Consider the following 25,311-nt stretch of genomic DNA (forward strand, 5'->3'; position numbering starts at 1 on the left):
ACCTGGGAGTTATGAATAATATGTCACCTGAGAAACATATAAATAAGATATTTGGAGAAACCTATAATCTAATAAGAACAATCAAAGTGGCATTTACATACCTGGATGAAGATATGGTGAAGAAAATTCTAATCACTCTGATAAGACCAAAATTGGAATATGCAGCAACGATATGGTCACCAAGTGCAAAAAAATGTATAACAAAACTTGAAAGAATACAAAGAGCAATTACAAAATTGGCACCAACACTCTCAAAACTATCATATGAAGAGAGACTAGCAAAACTTGAACTACAGACACTAGAGCAAAGAAGAGAGAGAGGAGATTTGATAGCTATTTACAGAATCATGAAAGGCATAGAAATTACTGAGGACATGGAAAGAAAATAAAAAAAGACAGCTATAGAAGAGATCTGAAAAAGAACAGCTTTCCTCACAGAGTAATAGACAGTTGGAACAAGTTAGATGAGAAAGTGGTGTGTGCAAAAACAATACATGAATTTAAAAACAGTTTAGATAAAATGAGATACGAAAGCGGGATCCCACGAGCATAGCTCCCCTTCCCGTAAAATACAACTAGGTAAATACACACACGCACACACACACACAGGCCAGAGCTGAATGAGTGAGACTCCAACATTATCTTTTTTATTTTGATGACTTGTTTCACTTCCTTATTGGTCACTATTCCCCTGTAGTTTTTGTATGTTGCTCCAGCATGGTGCATTCGAATTTCTGAACGCGTTATTACCAAGCTTTTAACCTGCCGTTTAAACAAAATGTATATCGCACTATTGGCAATTCACTCAAAGAATCTCAGTCGATCCAGCGTTTTCGGTTGGCAGCCCTGCTCACCCTTCGCTACGATGCAACTCACGAACTTTTTCATAGCTAAATATTTCAATTTCCGACCTGATTGTCACTCTTCCGAGCATATACGTTGGTACAACCATATTCAAAGACTCAAGAAGATAATGAATATGAGATGATGAAAGCCGTAAACTAGTCAAGATTCGAAAAACCATGAGCGGTATGTGTTCAATTTTGACTCATGAGACCGATTGCAGGTGGAGGGAGGGAGGGAGCAGGACGCTGTACTTCCAGCCACCCATCCAGTACCAAAAGATAATCATATAAACCTTTCATTCTCTCTTTTATGTGTCACTTTATGGGACATGTGAAAGCACAGTCATATTCATGACTATTTTATATCACATAAGACATGTTAAATTTTTACAACCAGCCTCATAATGACTGGACACGACGACAATAAGTAAAATGCTGTATAAGCATTAAAATCATATTCCTTATCTTATACTCGCTATAATTACTTTCTTTGCACCATCGAGATGGAAAGCTTTGAAATAGGTGAACAAGGACTGCTTCATCCCTAGATGTACATGAAACTCGTGTAACTCGTAGAGTCACTGGGCTAAGTAAACAAATATAAATATATTTCAAGAAAGATTGGGGTTTCAACCATCTCAGCGGGGAAGGGTGAGCAGGGCTGCCAACCGAAAACGCAGGATCGGCTGAGATTCTTAGAGTGAATTGCCTATAATTACTTTAGAATTACTACTACGTAGCGGGCGTCTATTTGGTAGAAAGCAACGACCTTTTTATGCGCTTGCAAAGCGCTCTACGTTGTACAAGCCAGCTGATAATAAAAAGAACGAAGCATTGAGATAATGCATGTGGCTCGGGAAATTTGAGCAGATAACGACCCTTCAGTCAAACCTTGACATTGGTGGAATGAAAGAGGGCAGGTGACCTCAAAGTCAAGTGGGGCACTTGAATTTTGATATTGTATAACCTTGCCGATTGGGAGTATATGCATATACATACACACGTACAAACACACACACACACACACACACACACACACACACACACAATTTTATATACATACATATATATATATATATATACATATATATATATTTTCTTGCAGGCAGACGAGGTTAAAAGCTATTGAAGATTCATTTTTGATTATCTTCTTGCGTATAGTCTCTATACGACGAATAGTTGACTTATCATTTTCTGTAAGTCTGTTTAGGAGATCTCTTATATTGGCCGACGTTTCGGAACTCTCTTGTTCCATCTTCCAGGGCGATATGTTGTGTCAAGTTTTCTGTGTAGGTTATATATGGGATGTACGGATCATGGACACTGTGTCGAGGAAAAGTTGGATGCTCATTGGTGGATGGTAGCCAATGAGCGTGCGTTGTTTTCACTCGCGGGGGGGGTGGTCTCTCCCAGTGGGCGAAGCGATGGGGTTCGTTGGTCGCTTAGCACTTAGTCTTTTGCTAGATGGCAAGACCCGTAGGTCTTCCACCTGGATGTTGATTGATGGCTGCTTTGCTTGAATGTAGAGTGCTTCAAGGAGTAGCAACCTTCGTGGATCTCTTTCTCTGTCAATGATTGTTGTGTTGTGGTCCAGATCTTTTCTTGTTAGTGGTCTGTTGAGTTTGGTAGTGTGGTGGGACTTTATGGATCCGTTACTCAAATGGCATGTCAGGCGTCTTGTAAGCTTAGTGGTTGTCATACCAATGTAAGAGTGAGGTCCACACTCCTCACTATTGCAGCTGTATTGGTATACAACATGGTCTTCTTGTAACTCTGTTTTCGTTGTGTTGGGGCGATTACGTATCATTAGTTGGGATGTCTTCTTTGTCTTGTAATATATGATGATCTGGATGTGTTTTGCTGGGTCGGTGGGTAGTACATTCTTGTGAATAATGTCCTTTATGATCTTCTCGTCTGCTTTGTATTCTGTGGACATATGGCTTTTAGATTTTTATAGGTTTCTTTTCGCTTGTGGTGTTTCTGTCTTCGTCGGTGTACCACAAGCGAAAAGAAACCTATAAAAATCTACTACAAAAGCCATATGTCCACAGAATACAGAGCAGACGAGAAGATCATAAAGGACATTTCACGCCCTCGTCCCTATCATTCATATAGATAGCAAACATTATTGGAGCCAGAACAGATCCTTGCGGTACTCCACTGATCACCTCTTTCCAATCTGAATATTTTTCTCTGAGTACTACTCTCATCTTTCTTCCAGTCAGGAAGTCCTCCATCCATTTTAGTAGGTTCCCTCGTATTCCTCCTATGTGTTCCAGTTTTTTTAGTAGTTTTCTCTGTGGTACTTTGTCAAATGCTTTTTGCAAGTCTAGGAATGCACAATCAGCCCATCCGTTTCTTTCTTGCACTATGTCTATTAGTCTTGAGTAGAAGCATATCAAGTTTGTGGTGCATGATCTACCTTGTCTGAACCCGAATTGTCTTGGGTTTAATATGTTGTTATCTTCCAGGTGTTTTACCCATCTATTCTTGATGATTTTCTCACAAATTTTGGCTATAGTGCTTGTTAGTGATACTGGTCTATAGTTGGTGGGTTCTTCCTTGTTTCCTCCTTTATATATTGGTACAATGTTAGCATTTTTCCAGTCATTAGGTATCTTTCCTTCCTTGAGTGAGCTATTTATTATGATGTGTATTTTGTCCGTTAGCACTTTTATGCATTCTTTTAGAATCCAATTTGCAATTCCATCCGGGCCATGTGATTTTCTGACGTCCAATTTTGATAGATGTTCTGATATTTCTTTTTGTGATGTTGTAAATTCACTCATGTGGGGAGAATGTTTGTTATTATCTACGTCCCAATTTTGTATTTTCTCTCTGGTGAAGACAGATTTAAAGTGGTTGTTCATGATTTCGGCCATCTCTAATTCTTCTGTGTATTCTATATTTCCTTGGTGTTGTTTCACTAGTTCCTGTTTGGTTTTAAGTTTACCATTTACATACCGGTAGAATAGCTTGGGTTGATCTTTGCATATATCTATAATATCCTTCTCATGGTTCCTTTTCTCCTCTCTTCTCACATTTACATACTCATTTCTATAGTTTATATAAGTTTGCCATTTGCTTTGTTTTTTTGTCTTTTCTCCACCTTTTCCAAGCTTTGTCCCTTCTGTCTTTTGCCTCACTGCATCTTTCGTTGAACCAACATTTAATGTACTCTCTCTCTTGCTTTTGTCTTGGTACATGCCTGTTTACCCCTTCATTGTAATTATCCAACAGTATGTTCCATTTCTCTTCCACTGTCGTCTCTTCCATATAGAATTTTTCCCAGTTTGCATTCTGGAAGAACGTCTTTAGTTTTGCAAAGTCTGTTTTGTTGTACATCAATCTTCCTTTCCTGTGCTTTTCGCTCCTCTTCATCTCTATTTCTTCTTTTAGTACAGTTTCGATGAGTACATGGTCACTCTTTCCAATTGGTGTCTTGTAATGAACTTTGTCCACTATTTCAGGTTCCGTTGTAAATATTAAATCTAGTTTTGATGGCTCTTCATTGTTTCTGTACCTTGTGTTTTCACTGACCCACTGGGTCTTTGTGTACTCCATGGTCATGTCTAGCAGTACATTGCCCCACACGTCATCTCCTCGTACTGTCATGTTGTCCCAACAAATTTCTTTGCAATTGAAGTCTCCCATAATTACTAGGTTACCCTTACCCATTAGTATCTCATTTAGTGATTTTCTTGTATCTTCTAGCATTTCTGTGTGTTCGTTTTCTTTCCAAGCATTCGTTCTTGGGGGCACATAGGTCACCACAAACTTTCTACTTTTCATATTCTTGCCTTCGACTTTTATCATGATCAGTTCAACATTACCTTTGCCCTCTGCAATTTTTGTCACGTTTAGGTCTTTCTTGGCCAAGAACATGATTCCCCCTCCCTGCTTTTTGTCCCTGTTTCTTATCCAGTAATTGTATAGCCCTTGTCCAATATCAATAGATGGTATTTCTCCTCTTAGTTTAGTCTCTACAATTCCCATTATGTCTGGTTTTTCTTCTAACAGATAATCATTGAGTTCGTTCAGACCTGAAATTAGTCCGTCAATGTTAGTATAGGCAACTTTTAATTTTCTTCCTTCTCCATTATCTTTTCTGTCCTTGGTTTTTTCGTTTTGATGTGCCACTGTTTCAATCTCATGTCGATTACTCTCCAGTGGAATTCTTTGCATTCTGTCTCCGTTCTCAACAAGTTTTTTTCCTTTGCTTCTTTTCTTAGTGACTTTTCTTTTTCTAATTCCTCAGTACTCATTTCTCTTTTTATCCATATCTTATTGTACTTTTCACTCTTTGCCAAATTGCCTACTTTTTCAAAGATGTCTTCTACTACCATCTGTGACCTTAATTTGATCTTTAGAGGTCGATTTCTATCTTTAGAGTAGCGACCGATTCTGTGTGTCTCTTCTAAGTCTATGCTTGAATCTCTTTCCCCCCCCCCTGAATTTCATTTAGAATTTCTACTGCTGTCTCTTTTTCTCTCATGTACCTCGCCAATCCTGTTTTTCTTTTAGTCCATAGACCACAATACATTTTTTTCTATCTACTGTATCCCTGACCCAGTTTGCTTTTTCATTAATCACTTGGATAATTGTGTCTTTTGCATTATCCTGCATTTGCTGCTTGACTATTTCTTTAAAAGCAGTTTCCTTGTTTTCGATGTTTTCTTTCCACTTCTTAATTTTCTGAATACTTTCTTCACCTAGATTCTCTTCGATCTTTTGTGACAACTCATGTAATCTGTTGTTCACCTCTATCTTTAAATTGTCGCTGCTGTTATTTTCATTTTTTTTTTTTTCATTATCATTCTTCAGCTCATTTATATCCTTTTTCATATCTTTGATCTCGTTTGTGAGATCTAAGTTGGTTTTTCTTAGGTCAGAGATTTCGTGATTCGCCTGAACTAAGGATTATCTTAATCCTATGATATCATTTCTTAAGTCCATAATTTCATTCTCCCACCGAGTCATAGTTTTGTTCATATCTTTCTCTATCTTTAATAATTGACTTTCATATTTATTAAACCCGGTGAAGTCGTCTTGACCGCACGTGGATTTGTTTACATTGTGGTTCGATCGTCTGACGCTAGATGGCTCTGTTTCGTGACTGTCTCTCGAGTCGTTGTTTTCTTTCATTTTCGCTAATTCCATGATAATACAATTGCCTAGCACTGCAGAGATATCATTTCGGACACTCACGATCACTCCCCACCCCTACAATCGTGTGTGTGTGTGTGTGTATTTACCTAGTTGTATTTACCTAGTTGTATTTCTGTTATCCCATTTTATCAGATTCTCTCTATCAGTAATTTCTATGCCTTTCATGATTCTGTAAATAGCTATCAAATCTCCTCTCTCTCTTCTTTGCTCTAGTGTCTGTAGTTCAAGTTTTTCTAGTCTCTCTTCATATGATAGTTTTGAGAGCGTTGGTGCCAGTTTTGTAATTGCTCTTTGTATTCTTTCAAGTGTGTGTGTGTATTCACTTGGTCTTTGGATCACGTGTTGGACTCAAAGGATTACAAAGGCGGAGCATGCCGACAGGAGACCTTTTGATCCATATCTAGGTCGGATGAAAAAAAAATCATATTAATAATAAATTAAAACTATAATAATGTAAAAATAAATAAAATACATAAATAAATGCATAGGTATAGTTGAATAACAAACAAAAAGGTAAATAGTAAATGATTATAAATTGACATATAACTAATGATAAATGAAAATCAGACAGACAAATTATAACAAAACAAAAACAAATAATATAAGATAAATTATAATCATTACAGCATCTTACTTAGGTATTTATCTAAATGATTCTTAAAGCTTCGAACTGAACTACATTGCACTACCTGTGCAGGAAGTTTATTCCATTCATTAACTACACGGTTGGCAAAGTTGTTTCTATCTACTTCCAAATTGAATCTATTTCCGGACAGTTTGAGACCATTGTTTCTTGTCTGATTCTCATTCAATGTGAAAATTTGGTCACTTTTGATGTTGTCAATTCCCTTTAAAATCTTAAAGACCTGTATCAAGTCACCTCTGAGTCTACGCTTTTTTAGGGAAAACAGATTCATGTGCTTAAGTCGATTTTCGTATGATTTATTTTTGATATTTGGAATCAGTTTTGTGGCTCGCCGTTGTACTTTTTCCAGTCTGTCAATGTCTTTAATGAGATTCGGTGACCATACGGAAACAGCATATTCCAAATGTGGACGAACTAACGATTTATATAGCTTGTTAATGAGTGATGGACTTTTGAAATCAAAAGATCGCGCAATCAATCCCAGAATCTTATTTGCTTTCTCAGAGGCTGAAATACACTCGTGATCGACAGCTATTTCCCTCCTGGAAGAGAGCTCAGAGCTCGTAGGTCCGATCTATGGGTAATGCTATGACCTTGCACACACACACCCCCAACTCCCCGCCCACGAGAGTTGGAGTAACACCCCTCAGCGCTGCGATACTGATATTATTTCAGCCCCGGGCGAGAGTCGAACCCGGACCTCCGTAGTGGCAGGCCAGAGCTCTAACCACAGCGCCATGAGAGGTGTGTGTGTGTGTGTGTGTGTGTGTGTGTGTGTGTGTGTGTGTGTGTGTGTGTGTGTGTGTGTGTGTGTGTGTGTGTGTGTGTGTGTGTGTGTGTGTGTGTGTGTGTGTGTGTGTGTGTGTGTGTGTGTGTGTGTGAGTGGTAGTGCTGGGCAAATACCACTAATTTCAATATCGAAATTATTGGTGAACAACAATACGGTTACCGAAATTACCGACAGTTTACCGGTAAAAGACTCGTGAGGCAGTAGTGACGTCACAAGTTCGAGCCAAGTTCGAAAAATCAATGTTTTTGTCCTTTAATAAGCTATATCTCTGGTTCTATTTTATATATTGTTTTTATTGTTATGTCATTGTAAAGGGAAAAGGTCATACTTTAATTGGTGCTACTATAGCATGCTATCTACCGCGCGAGTGAGTGAATGGAGGGTGTCTGAGGGTGGGTGTGGCGTAAACATTTTCGTTCGCGTCTGTCTGCATGCATGGGTTCATGTTTGGAGGTGGTAGGGGTAGGCAGCTACCGGTAAAGTTACAGGTTTTATCCAACAACCTTAACGATAGCTTACCGGTAAACATTCTGCTACCGTTAAAGCTTTGTTAACCTATAACTCGATAAGCTATACCATAACATTCAGAGAGCGGTAAGCACGTCTTGGCTTGGTGATACTGAGTGACGGTGGTGACGGGCCCAGTGCCCCGCTAATTTTACCGGTTGAACTTTAACCATTAAGCAAGTATGTACCGCTAAGGTCTCGGTCGTTTTTTTTTTACCATTAAAACCTTTTTTTTTCGGCACTTTTTTAATTTTTCAATAGAAATAATGTTATTTCTGTGATCAGCATACGAAACTGTATTAGTTGTGAAAGTTTCATAAAAAAAATTCCGCGGGTCGCCAAAGGAAGACCCATATAATATTTGGGTCTTCGTTTGGCGACACGCGGATTTTTTTTTTATGAAACTTTCACAATTAATACAGTTTCGTATGCTGATCACAGAAATAACATTAATTCTATTGAGAAATCCAAAAGAGTGCCGAAAAAAACGGTTTTAATGATAAAAACTTACCGAGACCTTAGCGGTACATACTTGCTTAATGATAGAAGTTTAACCGGTAAAATTAGGGGGGCACTGGGCCTCTCACCTCCGTCACTCAGTACCACCAAGCCGAGACTGCTTACCGCTCTCTAAGTGTTTTGGTATAGCTTATCGAGTTATCGGTTAACGAAGCTTTACCGGTAGCAGAATTTTTGTCGGTAAGCTATCATTAAGTTTGTTGCCGATAAAACCGGTAATTTCACTGGTAGCTGCCCACCACTAGTGAGTGGATGGGTGGTGAGATAAACACAGGGAACCGTTTAAAGATTTATTCTGAAGTTTCGTCCTTACCAGGATTTCTTCAGAGTACATGCACATTCAAACAATTCACCCCCTAAATACCCGCCGAATCTATCCGCGTTCCACCATGATCGACCTGACCTCTCGTCCTCCTACGCTCTGCCTCGCGAAGTATCAAGCGGCTGGCCGTCTTTGTTAATCTAATAAACCCATTCCGGTGGCTGTTGTTTGGATGGGAAGTGATGTAAGCTGCTTCAGTTATTTTTCTTCTTTTCTTAGGAAGTCCTTTCTGCAGCACCTCTACTTTGTCCCAGTCTAGTAAGTGGTCGTGAGTATCTACATGAACCACTAGCGAGTTTGATACTCGGTGTGCCTTGACGTCATTCCTGTGCTCAACTGTCCGCTTTTTAATACCTCTGCTGGTTTCCCCGTAGTAGCTCAGAGGACAGTTTCCACACGGTATCTTGTAGACGACACTGTTTTCTTCCCCGTTGGCCACGACTTTGTTCTGGTTCTTAACAATGTCTCCTATTTTCGTTCTCGTGCTGATCGCAATCTTGATGCCGGCTCTAGTGAGCGACTGTCCCAACTCGCCTGAGTGGCTCGAGTTTGGGACGGACAAATATTCCCTGCTATCATTTTCAGTCACGTCTCCTCTGTTCCTTATGCTTCTTTTTGCTATCTTTAAAGCCTTTTCTCTAAGTCGGTACAACAGCCCTTCCGGATAACAGAGTTTGGTGAAAACGTTGAAAATGTAATCCATTTCATCTTTAGTAAATTCTTCACTACAAATGCGGTATGCTCTCAGGAAGAATCCTATTACCACTCCACTCTTTATTCTCTTGTTGTGGCCGAAGTAGTAGTGAAAGATGTCGTCTTTATTGGTACTTTTCCTATGAACCGAGAATGCGGTCTTGTTCTCTTTTCTCCAGATGACGGTGTCGAGGAAGGCCAATTTGTTATCTGTCTCGTGTTCAACAGTGAACTGGATGTTTCGTTCGACATTATTTAACCTCCTCAGTTTGTTGTCCAAATTGGTGTTCTTGGGGGCCACGACTAAGACATCATCCACATATCGAAACCAGGAGGTGTTTCGACCCATTATTTTTACAAAATGATCTCTCTCTAAAACTTCCATATAGAGGGATGCTAAAACAGCACTGAGGGGGCTCCCCATCGCAAGGCCTCTAGATTGGATTGGCTGTATTCCTCTCCGTTGAAAACGAAGGGACCAAATCTCACACATAGCGATATAAGTTTTAAGAAATCTACCTTTCCTATGGGTAGAGCCTCTTCATCCATATCTCTAACTACCTCTCTTGCTGCTTTTAACGCCCCTCCCACGGAAACATTTGTGAATAAGGCTGTGACGTCATACGAAGCCATATTTTTTCCTGAAATGTCCATATCCTTTAATCTGTGAATGAGGTCACTGGAATTTTTCAGGTGGGCGCTACTTATTAATCCCAGTCTGTTGGATAGGGGTTTCGCCAGACATTTGGTCAACCTATGCGGAGCACTACGCATGCCTGAAGTGATGGGTCTCATCGGGATGTTGGGCTTGTGGGTTTTTGGGAGCCCGCGCATACAAGGTGGTCTCGGGGCTTCCTCCAGTAGTCCTATCAGTTTTTTGCCCCTTGGGGTCTTCGAGAGTATCTTTCTGGCCTATTTTTTAATTTTTTCCCCTTCCATTGCAGCGTGACCTTGATATTTCTTTTCATATAACAACAACAACAACAATAATAATAATAAAAATAATAATAATAATAATAATAAAAACAATAATGATAATAATAATATTAATAATAATAATAATGATAATAATAATAATAATGATAATAATAATAGTAATAATAATGATAATGATAATAATAATGATAATATTAGTAATAATAATAATAATAGTAATAATAATAATGACAACAACAACAACAATAATAATAACAATAATGACGATGATGATATGGTTTAATGTCACACACTCCCCCCTTATCGGGAGGCTAGGACGATGCCCCTCACAGAGGGCTTTGTAGCGTGGAATTTAATTAACCATGCCCTTGGTTCAACTTCGCCGGTAGCAGGATTCGAACCACCCTCACCTTAACCCTCGTCGCAAGTAACGACGCCCTACCTCGCTCAGCCAGCGAGCTTCCTTAATAATATAATGGTAATAATAATAATAATAATAATAATAATAATAATAATAATGATAATACTAATAATAATAATAATAATATAGTAACAACAACAATAATAATAATAACAATAATGATAATAATAATAATAATAATAATAATAATAATAATGATAATATAATAATAATAATAACAATTAATAATAATAATGATAATAACTAATAATAACAATAATAACAATAACAAATAATAATAATAATAATAATGGTGGTAATAATAATGATAATAATAATAATAATAATAATAATAATAATAATAATAATAATGATAATAATAATAATGATAATATCAATAATAATAATAATAATAATAATAATAATAATAATGATAATAATAATAATAAATTGACGAGGCGAGCTGCAGAAATGATACCGCATTTTAATTGCGTTTACTTCAAGATATCTAAACTTTTCCACCAAGTTGAATGGGACGCCTTCAATGGTGATTTGAGTTTTGTGCATTCATCCCGATTCAATCGCAATATCTGTCTCATCCTTAGTTATCTTGACACTCATAAATTTTCATTTGCTCCCTCATTTGTTTACTACGCTTTGAAGTGTAATCGACTAACACCATATTCAGGCAAGAGCGAATGTACCTTTCAGGAAATGTACAGACAATCTCAAGTAACTCCTCCCGTATCGCATTTTTTTATTCATAGTACTTGATTATAACGAGATTACTCTTGTTGCTATCTGGAGGTACTTGTGTTTACTGACGCAGTTCATCTTCGGCAATTCTGTTTACATTCATCGCCTTTTTGAAGGAAACTTCAGTTAGGGGGCTCGCGCCACTGCGACAACAGCACCATGAAAACTTCCTACATTTTGCTGTCTTTGCTAGGTAAGAGGAAAACAGACGAATACAGCAGTTACTTCAGAGTTTCTCTAGCCCCCTAATATATAAATATATATATATATATATATATATATATATATATATATATATATATATTAAACTCATCTGCTGGGATTCGAACCCTTGCCTTAGCGGCTTGCGTCTCTATAAGACAAGGACCGTAACCACTACTCCATCCTGATCCTTCAAAAAGAAACGATATAGTTCACGGCCCAGTCGTTCCGCCGAGGACACCCGGGTGGAGCGTGATATGCACTGTATTTCATCAGATCCTTTATGCAGGCTAGTCTTCCGACAAATGTTTGTGTCAATTGACAATTGGAATTAAACTCATCTGCTGATCAGGATGATCATCAGGCCATTGTATTACGAAATGTATTTATATATAACTTTATTTGCATACTCTGTAGAGAACATTAATATGATGACCTTGCCTGCATCATCCATGTTATAACCCTTGACCTTTTTTGGACTGTTCATATCATATAGGTAAAAATGTGTTGCTTGTTCTCTCTGTTCTGTAAATGGGGGGATAGCCGGGTCCTTGGTTGTGTGACCGATGGAATTCAGGTCCTGGGTTACAAAGACCAACTGAACGGTTCGCTTTTAAGTCCTCTTCATTTTCTTTGTCCCTTGCAGGCTTGGCCAGCGCCCTGCAGCACGGACTGGAATATGAGTACAGCTACGAAAGCCGCATCGCGACTGGAATCCCCGAGATCCAACGCCAGTATGCGGGCGCTTCCCTCAGAGCTTCCGTCACCGTCCAACTGTTGGGGGAAGACCTTATTGCACAGGTGAGGTTGACCACACAGCTCAGCGACGTGACTGAGGGACATTCTGACAATTTGTATTTATTCTTGCGTGCAATCGCGTCTTTTGAATTTTTTTTTTTTCCGAATATGAACGAATGGATAGATCAGCATGTTGTTTTTTTTTGTCTCTTTTTCCACCTCTCAGATCTCCAACATTGAGGTTGCAGACATGAACGGCTTGGCTGAATGTGACTCGAAGGCATCACTGCCTCTCACGTATGAACCCCTGGTGGACCACGTCGGGGTCTTCCAAGAGCCCTTCTTCATCAATGGGGTGAGTACCGCAAGTTTCAGGAGCCACTGAAGTCTTCGGCACTGACTGTGGGGTGTGGAGTTCCCCCCCCCCCTCGCACCCAGAGAGGGATCCTTCAACAGAGGCTAAAGTATGTCGTCGGTAACTGACCGACACAGCAAGTTCACAGTGCAAGGACCGCATCATTATGAACGCAGGCGCATACCCATTTAAAAGCATTACTGAGACTACGCATAAATAATGATTCTCACACTCCGCCACATATAGAATTTAGGAATTATGGCTAGGATATATTAGAAAAATATGCAAAAATATATATATATTTACACATCTTGTGGATGTATCCAAAGACCACTTACCGACTTTTTATCCGGGACAGACGGATTCCCTGGTGGTGCCCCAGGGCGAGCCCTACTGGATCACGAACATCCGGAAGGCGGTGGCCACCCTCTTCACCGTCAAGCCTCTGAGGACGCCCGGAAACGAGCTCAACGGCCTTTTCCAGACGTACGCCTTCAAGAATCCGGCCGTTGTTGTCGACGAAGAGCAGAGTTTGGCCGGAATCTGTCAGCACAAGTGAGTGCATGCCCATGCTCAATTTATCGTTGTAACATTCTGATCGATGAAGACATTTGACAGTCGTTCAGGAGAAATATTATTAAGAAGGACCCCCCAAAAAAGTGCATTATACTAATAAAAAAAAGTCGATGGTTAGTATCAGCCAAATCTTAAGCCTTTCCCATAGATCCCTTTCCTATTGAATACTGGGTTGGGACACTCATGGCTGAGTCGACATGGGGTGGGCAACAAACGTTGGACCTGGCTCAAACCTCAGCCAAGGTCGAGATAAACCAAAGAATTAGTAAAACTTTACTGTGGATCGGGGTATTAATTTCTAGGTAAACGCAGTTCATTTAATACAGCAGGAGGGACAAGAATTAGTCAGTTCTCTCTAGGTGCAAGAAGCCTCTCGTATATGTGCCACATATGCATACGCAATTGAGTAAATGAAATTGAAAAATATGAACTCTCAGTCAGGTAACACAAACGCATTGCTTGGAGCGTACTGAGGTATTTTCTTTAGTGGGTTTTATTCCCCCCGGCTGGGCAGAAAATCCGTTGTTTGGGTTCCACTTTCTGACGAAACTGCTTCTACCAAATCATGGTTCATCACTAGCATTCAACACTTCGAGAATACTTATAATTATTGCTTAAACAAAATTCTTCCTCATAATATTTACAATGATCAAAATACTTTGACTTTTATCACTCCATACACCATCAACCACGGTTATAATATCTACAAACACCACACTTTCTTATGTACTCGCTTTTACACTCTCTATAAATACATGTCATCAATTCTAAATATCTATCTACTAACCAAAAGGCTTCTTTCCCTTTATAAGGGACGTAGCCAAGGAAGTCATGCATCCACTTCCATTTGTCACCCATTTCTTTCCCTTTTACCATAGCTCCATATGGATGAAGGGTCATCCCTGTACCCAATCCACTGCCCGGGTCATAGGCAATGCAGTAAGACAGAGCACATCCACAGCTAGGTCAACCGCTACATTTACACAGTGACATTCCCTCCAAGTCCCCTCAAAAGAAGATAGAGGAGAAATCCCTTCAAGCCGCATTAATTTGTAGTCCACTCACAACCATTCTCTACTTACACTTATCTCTTGTTCTCTCTCTTTCCTACCCAACAGACATTTCATTTTTACTTAAGGTTTTCTTCATCCCATCAATCCATTTCATTCTCGGTCCTCCCCTCAAGTTCACGCGATCCACCTCTGCCCTCAACATTTTTTTTTTTTCCTAATCTTTCCTCATTCATTCTTTCAATGTGCACAAGCCATTCCAATTCTATTTGCCAGTCCCCTTTCTACCCTCGTTCTCCTCATTTCCTCATATTTCAAGCTATCCATTCTCGTAACCGCTACCATTCTTCTCGAACACTTAATCTCGAGTACATTTAAATTTTTCCTCTCTGCCTTTGTATTAAGCTATGCTCCTTTAGTTTATCTTTCCTGATGGTTACTCCTGAATATATATACATATATGTATATGAATATATATATATATATATATATATATATATATATATGTGTGTGTGTGTGTGTGTGTGTGTGTGTATTTACCTAGTTGTATTTACCTAGTTGTATTTTACGGGAAGGGGAGCTATGCTCGTGGGGTACCGTCTTCATTTCTCATTTTATCTAAACTATTTTTAAATTCATGTATTGTTTTTGCACACACCACTTTCTCATCTAACTTGTTCCAACTGTCTATTACTCTGTGAGGAAAGCTGTTCTTTTTCAAATCTCTTCTATAGCTGTCTTTTTTTATTTTCTTTCCGTGTCCTCTTGTATTTCTGTCATCCCATTTTATCAGATTCTCTCTATCAGTAATTTCTATGCCTTTCATGATTCTGTAAATAGCTATCAAATCTCCTCTCTCTCTTCTTTGCTCTAGTGTTTGTAGTTCAAGTTTTTCTAGTCTCTCTTCATATGATAGTTTTGAGAGTGTTGGTGCCAGTTTTGTAATTGCTCTTTGTATTCTTTCAAGTTTTTTTATACATTTTTTTGTACTTGGTGACCATATCGTTGCTGCATATTCCAATCTTGGTCTTATCAGGGTGATTAGGATTTTCTTCACCATTTCTTCATCCAGGTATGTAAATGCAACTTTGATCGTTCTTATTAGATTATAAGTTTCTCCAAAAATCTTATTTATATGTTTCTCAGGTGACATTATTCATAACAATGACTCCCAGGTCCTTCTCATTTTCTACTTTTTATATTCCTTCTTCTCCCAATTTATATGCTCCTGTTATTCTGTTTTTGCTTTTTCCAAATTCCATTATACTACACTTTTTTGTATTGAACTCCATCTCCCACTTCCTACTCCATTCCTGTACTTTATTTAGATCTCTCTATAGTGATTCACAATCTTCTTCAGTTTTCACTCTTTTCAGTAGTTTTGCATCATCTGCAAAGAAGCTCATACAGCTTTCAATTCCTTCATCCATATCATTAATATATATAGCAAACATTATTGGGGCCAGAACTGTTCCCTGCGGAACACCGCTTATTACTTCATCCCATTTTGAGTGTTGGTTTCTTATCACTACTCTCATTTTTCTTTCTTGCAAAAAGTCTTCCATCCAATTTAGTAGTTTGCCCTGTATTCCTCCTTCAGTTTCTAATTTCTTAAGCAACTTCTTATGTGGTACTTTGTCAAAAGCTTTCTTTAGATCTAAAAATGCACAGTCCGCCCATCCATCTCTTTCTTGTATTATATCTATTAGCCCTGAATAGAAACATATTAAATTGGTGACGCATGATCGTCCTTGTCTGAATCCAAATTGCCTTGGATTTAACACTTTGTTTTTTTTTCTAAATATTTTACCCATCTACTTTTGATAATTCTTTCACAGATTTTTGCTGTTGTACTTCTAACAAGTACAACAGCAAAAAGCAAATATAGTACCTATATATAAAGGAGGAAATAAAGAAGAACCTACCAACTATAGACCAGTCTCTCTAAAAAGTACAACAGCAAAAATCTGTGATGCTTAAACCAGTCGCTAGAAATCCAGGAAGTGAACCAAGCTTTCTTAGAACTGTAGTAATGCACAGGAAGTCTGTGAAAACAGTTCTTGAGCGTCCGGGGTTCCGCAGACTTGCCCACGACAGTTAGTTTGAGCCTGTGTGTACCTGACGCATTACTACCACACAACACTGAATAAGAATAAAGAATAAGGAGTTATTATAATAACTCCTTATTCTTCTTACCGGGTACCTTATCCTCGTCTTTCCTTGCCTGGGTATATCTAAGCAAGGCCTTCCACATAATCCCAATTTCATCCACATTACATATTTGACTCAATTTAAATTTTCATTGTCAATAACATCATGTAACTTCAAACGAAATAGTTCAACACCCGGTATCAGCACTACCAGCTTCGCCTGATTTATGCACATCACTTATGCCGTGACGGTTCCTGAACCGCTACAGTCATCCATCGCGAGCCTTGAAATCAGATATACCCATGTGTACAGCAAGCTTTGCAGCACTGGTAGCAATATCTACACCTCACCTTTTGCACCACAAGCCCGCTGTTGTTCATACCACTTATAGATGGCTGCATCTAGGCCAACACTCTGTGATAATTTCATGTGTTTTCTACCTGACCCACTCTTTGCTGTCTGAAACACAGAATACTTTGCAGCACAACTCAGCAGCTTTTCTCTCGTTTTTGTTTTTATGTCAGAAACTGTTTCTTGACTCCATAATCCTCACAGACCTGCGCCACTGTCTTCCCCGACTCAAGCCTCTTTATCAATTCAATTTTCTGGGCCACAGAGAGATACAGAGGCTTCTGTGTGCGTTTCGCCACTTTCTTCGGGTTTGGTTGTACCATCCTTGTGCACAAAAATGTAAAGAAAATGTACAGTTACAGCAAATATGTATGAGCATAACACAAACACTCGACACGAGGCAATGTTTGTATATGTCCGCCACGCACAATGCCATCTATCGCCAGACGCGGACATTGACCGGTAAACAAGGCGTGGGAGATTTGAAGTAACGGGATGCCAGCTAGGACTGCTTTTTCGATCCCCGGACTTGTCCGAGCATATGACCGGTAACACCAAATATTGCCGTACGCCGGATTTTGTCTGGGAAATCCGATGTCCGGGAAACCGAGGTCCGGGAAATGGTATGTCGAGTAAATATACATATGTACATACATACATACATATATATATATATATATATATATATATATATATATATATACATATATATATATATACATATATATATACATATATATATGCATATATATATATATATATATACATATATATACATATATATACAGAAGCTCAGTATTTACAGATGCATCAAATGCGTGTTTGCATACAAAAAAATTAATGTTTTCTTCCACAGCTATGTGCTAACCAAACTCCCCGACTACCTGAAGGAAGAACATGTTGAGTACATCGAGGCAACCGTCGAAGAAGACGTTCAGAGTGACATAGGCCCCTCTGCATCTGACACCCTCAAGAGCAAGGGTGGTCATGGCAAAGTCAGCAAATCTCGATTTAAAGGCAGCAAGAGCTATACAGGAGGCAAAGGCAATTACAAGGGTGGCAAGGGCGGAAAATCAAAAGTCAACGCCCCTAAGCTTGGCGACGATATCTTCGTTCTCACAAGGATCATCGATTTCGACGAATGTCAGACTCTGGTCAAGTTCCAGGTGAGTCAAATAAAAAACTTCCTTCCTGGAGGCAGCGATTCCCACTCTGGTCTCGATCCATCTATATACAACGGTCACAATTACCCTTATGAGGGAAAGGGGATGGCCGAGACAGAGAATACATTTACTCACCAACAGATATCACACTCCTCATCCCACCTTAGTTCTTTGTGGATGAAAGGTCGCCTGTGCCCCTCTCCAATACACCCGAAATTATTTCCACCTCATCCATCTATCTCGTTGTAGGCCTTCCTTTCAAGTTCCTACTATCAACACTCTTCACTAATCATTCCTCATGCATTCTTTCCATATGCCCATATTACATCTCTTTGTAGCATGTGATCACTTAGCATTCTTACATGACACATCATCCCAAGACTGAATTGGGTCCTCTTCACTGGAGAATAAACTCAATTTCATCCTTTCCTGTTGGAACAAAAATTCACAAGGACGATTGAATTCATTATTAGGCAAACGCCTAGGCGATATCTTTTAATGTTCCAACCCTTAAGTCTTGCTCGTCTGTATTTTTCTCACTCTCTTAATCTCTGTCATTCTCCTTCTCACGTAGAATTTTGGCCACGGCATCTACTGCAAGATGGGAACCTCACAATGTGGTACTCTCCTGAGTCGCTCTTCCACGGGGTCTTTCACCCTACGTGGCTCCCCCGATGCTCTTCGTATCGAGAAGGTCGAGATCGAAGGAAATGTCCTCATAAACCCTCTAGGGTATGAGACTGAGAAGATCAGGACCGTCACCAACCAGGTGGGTGAGCGCACACTTTCCTCGGAGTCAGTAGTGTCCTTGACTTTGTAGTGATACAAAACCAAAAAGAAGTGGCAGTTCTTATGAAGATTTCCCGCAAACTCTCCTTGCAGACTCTCAAGCTGAAAGCGGTGCGTCACCAATGCACTCCCTTGACACTGCCGGACTCCACCCGTAAGGTGGATTCTTTCATGTATGAAGTCGAGTCGCCCGTGAGTTCAGTCAACGGTGATATTCACCCCTTTGTGCACCACCCACCAATGCACCAGGTAAGGAGTTCAGATTTATGTGCGTATAACGCATATATATATATATATATATATATATATATATACATATATATATACTATATATATACATTTATATATGTATATATATATATATATATATATATATACATATATATACAGTCAAACCTCGAAAGCCCGGACTAATTGGGGGAAGGGTGGTCCGGTCATGCAAAAATCCGGTCATCGAAAATATCGCCATAACACCCGTAGATTTTCGTAGTGGTATACGTATGGGTAATGTATGATATAGCATAGAAACATAAGAATAATACACTAACACTATAATAATATTGCTATAATACTAATAATTCTGTAATAATAACTGTAATACAGGCATGTAAATGTACTGTTTATACAGTGTACTGTACTGTATTTTTTATTACGTACACTGTAAATATCGGAAGGTATATACGCAGGACAGTGGTGGCGGCCAGAGTTACTGCGTTTTCTACACTGCCGTGTAGAATGTGAGTGTTGCCATACCAGGGCATACATTTTTCTCGGGCGTGTGCAGACTTTCATAGCAAGATATACTTGTCAAACTTTGACAAAATGTTGGTTCTAGTTTTTTTTATTCTTGAATGTATATAAGGCCCCCATACCCTAACATATTCAGTAAGATATAATTTTTTTTATATTATCGCTAAAGGAAGCTGAAACTTTAGCATAGATTTTTTTTTCTACACGGTAAAAACGTATCTTTTGGGGTATAATATTTTATAAGTAACACAATTACCAATAAAAGTCATATGTTGATGTACCATTTATTATTTGATAACTAGTTCTATGATTTTTGAACAAAAGTTTGAGTTTTTGAATGTTTTTAACAGCCCGCTGATATGTAGAAAAAACTTCCTCGTGTCCTAGTGCAGTTGCCACATGCCGCTATTTTACTACGCTTTGGTACAAAATTCTACGAAACGGCAGCCCTGGTGGCGGCTTGACTGGGCCGTTTGAGTACACGTGTACGGCCGTCGTTGCCACCTACCGGACAAATAGGGAACTTTGCTTGAAAAGTCTGCCCTTTGTTCATTTCTTTCGACCGCTCATACGAGGGTCCGTGCATTCGAGGTCCGGGCTTTCGAGGTTCGACTGTGTATATATATATATATATATATATATATATATATATATATATATATATATATATATATATATATATATACATGTATACATATATATACATATATATATATGTATATATATACACATATGTATATATATACGTATATATATGTATATATGTGTATATATATATATATATATATGTATATATATATGTAAATATATATATATATGTATATATATATGTATACATATATATGTAAATGTATATATACGAGTATATACATATATATATATATATATATATATATATATCCTGCCCATATATACAAAAAAGTATACATATATATATATATATATGTATATATATATATATATGTATATATATATATGTATATATTTATATATATGTATATATATATATATATATGTATATATATATATATATATATATATATATATATATATATATATATATATATATATATATATATATATATATACACACCAAGGACAAAAGACACCAAGGTCCATACAACGCCGGGCACGTGACCTGAGCCACCAAGATCCACACAAGCACGCCGGACAAGTGACCTGATCGCCCATACCTTCTATCTTAACTCACTGTTTTAGTATAAATACACACTGTTCTCTACTCTGTAATTCATATCTGCTGAAGAGGATCACAGTAAGTGATCGAAATATACAGATCTCTATATCTTCGCTTATTCTTCTCCGAAAGTGGGTCATCAGTATTATTTTACAAATGTGCTACGACATAACTTTGTTGTGGATATGTATATATGTATATCTATATATATATATGTATATATGTGTATATATATATACATATACATGTATATATATATGCATATATATGTATATATATATGTATATATATATATATAGAGTCAAACCTCGAAAGCCCGGACTAATTGGGGGAAGGGTGGTCCGGTCATGCCAAAAGTCCGGTCATCGAAAATATCTCCCTAACACCCGCAGATTTTCGTAGCGGTATACGTATAGGTAATGTATGATATGACATAGAAACATAGGAATAATACTCTAACACTGTAATAATAATACTGTACTATGATACTAATAATTCTGTAATAATAACTGTAATACAGGCATGTAAATGTACTGTTTATACAGTGTACTGTACTGTATCTTTTATTACGTACACTCTAAATATCGGAGGGTATGCACGCGTTACAGTGGTGGCGGCCAGAGTTGCCGCGTTTTCTATACTGCCGTGGAGAATGGAAGTGTTGCCATACCGGGGCATACATTTTTTTCGGGCGTTTGCAGACTTTCATAGCAAGATATACTTGTCAATCTTTGACAAAATGTTGGTTCTAGTTTTTTTTATTCTTGAATGTACATAAGGCCCCCATGCTCTAACATATTCAGTAAGATATAGAATTTTTTTTATATATATTATCGCCAAAAGAAATCTGAAACTTTAGCGTAGAATTTTTTTTTCTACAACGTAAAAACGTATCATTTGGGGTATAATATTCTATATGTAACACAGTTACCAATAAAAGTCATATTTTGATGTACAACCACTCCTCATTTAACGACCTACTCGGTTAACGACAACGCGGAGTAACGACGGGCTTTATGACAGACCAATATTCGTTTAACGTAAATCTCTCGAAGTTACGACATCGTGTACGATAAGTTGGCTGAGGCAAATTTGTATGATGTTATAAATTAACTTGTACGGTGGATATAAGCTGTGAGGTAAAGTGTTCTGAAGCTTAGGTCTACATTACCATCCTGCAAGCTGCAAAAACTATCTGGGGTACATTATATAACGGTATTGGTAAATTTTTATTTGCGACCATGGGCGCAATATAGCAATAGAAATTTAATTACTAATTTTGTAAATTACAATGTATCAACGTAATATGCAATTTTGTGAGAGGAAATATATATATAAGAAAAGAGGTGCTGAAACAGATTTCGTAAGTAACGAAGTCGTGTCGGACGAATGGTACGCCATGTTTGTTATGATAGATGCCGACCTCCAAGAAATGAAAGGATAAATTCGTCTAACCTAAACTAAACTAACTTAACCTAACCTGTGTTTAATAAATCATTACCTGCAAATTAAATGTCATCCGGCTCGTCCTCGTTGTCGTCGTCGTGAGAGACGTTGGCGGGCTTTTCAACCACTCTCTCAGTTTGCGGGGTATACAAAGTTCTTGCAGCTTGAAGGAATGCATGTATCTCCGCTCCATAACATTCCTTCAAGGAAATATACCTGGCGAGATACTATCGGAAGTACCGAGGCCGTCAATTGACAGACGACAAGATGGCGTCCCGATCCTATGCTACTGACTTCGTTCATTAGCAAATTTGCTTGTAGCAAGGTATTTTTTATTTTCATTTTCGCCCACAAAATTGCATATTACGTTGATACATTTTAATTTACAAAATTAATAATTAATTTTCTATTGCTATATTGCGCCCGTGGTCGAAACTAAAAAAAATACCCCGGTATTTAATATGGAATGTCAGCATACGCGGATTTGGTCATACACGATAATTTTAGAAACCTAACCACCGCGTTATTTGAGGGCTTTCTGCACTATCAAAACAGTAAATAAAGCTTTAATGTACTGTATAAAAGAGGGAAAATACACAAAAATAAAGATACATGTATTGCTGGACATTGTACATGTACGTATATGTATACACTTTCGCTTAACGACCAATTCGGTTAACGACGGTGACGCTGGTCCCAGTTGTCGTCGTTAAACGAGGAGTGGTTGTACCACTTATTATTTGATAACTAGTTCTATGATTTTTAAATAAAAGTTTGAGTTTTTGAACGCTTTTAACAGCCCGCTGATATGTAGAAAAAATTCCTCATGTTATTGTGCAGTTGCCACATGCTGCTATTTTACTACGTTTTGGTACAAAATTCCACGAAACGGCAGCCCTGGTGGCGGCTTGACTGGGCTGGGTTTGAGTACACGTGTACGGCCGTCGTTGCCACCTACCGGACAAATAGGGAACTTTGCTTGAAAAGTCCGCCCTTTGTTCATTTCGACCGGTCATACGAGGGTCCGAGCATTCGGGGTCCGGGCTTTCGAGGTTCGACTGTATATGTATATATATATATATATATATATATATATTATATATATATATACATATACATATATATATATATATTCTAAACAGAAATGTAGTAGCACATTTGTAAATGACACACAGGGACCCACAGTCGGAGAAAATAAACTTCAAATAAAGAAGAATCCTATATTTCGGCTATCAAAACCGGGAGAGACTTGAATACTAGATTGGCAGAACATAAAAGGTCAATTAGGTATGGGCAAGAAAATTCGGCTGTATTTCTTCATGTCAAAAATAAGAATCATTCTTTCGATTGGGGTAAGGCCAGATTAGTGTTCAAGTCCCACTGCGGTTTCAGGAGGAAAATAGCCGAATCAGCATTAATTGAGGAATGCCCTAATATTAATATTTCTAAAGGGCAGCGGACACCTGACATCATTTCACGCGCGACAGTTAACAAGCTGGTACGGACTTTACAATCCCCCCTCTCCTCACCCCCTCCCTCCTCCGCCACCCCAGTTTGCCCCGTGCCTGAGTGAGGTCATCTGTCCACATCTCTTCTTCTCTGTAGCTTATAAGTCCACTCTGTACTCTACCCTATGTATTTTCCTGAAGAGGGCTACAGTTGATAGCCAAAATATAGGATTCTTCTTTATTCGAAGTTTATTTTCTCCGACTGTGGGTTCCTGTGTGTCATATATATATATATATATATATATATATATATATATATATATATATATATATGTATATGTATATATATATATATATATATATATATATATATATATATATATATATGTGTGTGTGTGTGTTCATTTTTGACAGATCCACACACATTTTTGTTACTGTCTCAGCCAATCAACATATTTTCTTATCTTTCTCAGGTCTGTCCCCTTATATACATATACAATATATATATATACATATGTATATATATATATATATATATATATACACACATATATATGCATATATATGTATATATATGTGTGTGTGTATATATACACACACAGACACACACACACACACACATATATATATATATATATATATATATATATATATATATATGTATGTATGTTTGTATATTTATATATATGTATATATATATATACATACATACATATATATATATACAGTATATATATATATATTTATATATTTACATATATATATATATATACATACATGTATGTTCATTTGTAACAGATCCACACACATCTTTGTTACTGTCACAGCCAACCAACAAATTTCTTATCTTTCTTAGGTCTATCCCCTTTTGGTCCATAACTAGGTCGAATGCGAAAAAAAACATAATAATGATAATTGAATAAACACAAATTATAATAATATAAATAATAATAAATAAAATAAATAGACAAATGCATAGGTATAGTTAAATAATGAGCAAACAGGTAAATAGTAAATAATAATAAATTGACAGTTGAATAATAATAAATGAAAACCAAGCAAATGATAATAACCACACAAATAATAACAAACAAATAAACAAATTATATAAAATAAATGGCAGACATTGCAGCATCTTGCTTAAGTGTTTTTTAAACGAATCTTAAAGCTTTGAAATGAACTACATTGCACTGCCTCTGCACGAAGTTTATTCCATTCACTGGCGAAATTGTTTCTACCCACTTCCAAATTAAATCTATTTTCTGACAGTTTGAGACCATTATTTCTTGTTGGATTCTCATTCAATGTGAAAATTTCGTCACTTTTGATGTCAATTCCCTTTAGAATCTTAAAGACCTGTATCAAGTCACCTGATTCTACGCTTTTTTATGGAAAACAAATTTACATGTTTTAGTCAGTTTTCGTATGATTTATCTTTTATATTTGGAATCAGTTTTGTGGCTCGCCGTTGTACTTTTTCCAATCTGTCAATGTTTTTAATGAGATTCGGTGACCATACGGAAACAGTATATTCCAAATATGGACGAACTAACAA

The 25,311-nt window shown here is 37.7% G+C and overlaps 1 protein-coding gene across 2 annotated transcripts in view; it reads left to right on the top strand.

The window, feature by feature from the left end:
• The first annotated feature begins 11,619 nt into the window (after positions 1-11,619).
• LOC143036797 (hemolymph clottable protein-like) overlaps positions 11,620-25,311 on the top strand; it is a 191,496-nt gene continuing 177,804 nt past the window's right edge. For both annotated transcript variants that reach the window (XM_076204540.1, XM_076204541.1), the window contains exons 1-7: positions 11,620-11,776; positions 12,431-12,585; positions 12,749-12,877; positions 13,236-13,432; positions 17,822-18,131; positions 18,703-18,897; positions 19,011-19,166. In XM_076204540.1, the coding sequence (XP_076060655.1) occupies positions 11,743-11,776; positions 12,431-12,585; positions 12,749-12,877; positions 13,236-13,432; positions 17,822-18,131; positions 18,703-18,897; positions 19,011-19,166 (1,176 nt within the window). In that variant the 5' untranslated portion in view covers positions 11,620-11,742. The remainder of the gene's footprint in view (positions 11,777-12,430; positions 12,586-12,748; positions 12,878-13,235; positions 13,433-17,821; positions 18,132-18,702; positions 18,898-19,010; positions 19,167-25,311) is intronic.

Source organism: Oratosquilla oratoria, chromosome 21, assembly GCF_046742065.1.
Source record: "Oratosquilla oratoria isolate Oo_2021 chromosome 21, ASM4674206v1, whole genome shotgun sequence".
Classification (NCBI taxonomy): domain Eukaryota; kingdom Metazoa; phylum Arthropoda; class Malacostraca; order Stomatopoda; family Squillidae; genus Oratosquilla; species Oratosquilla oratoria.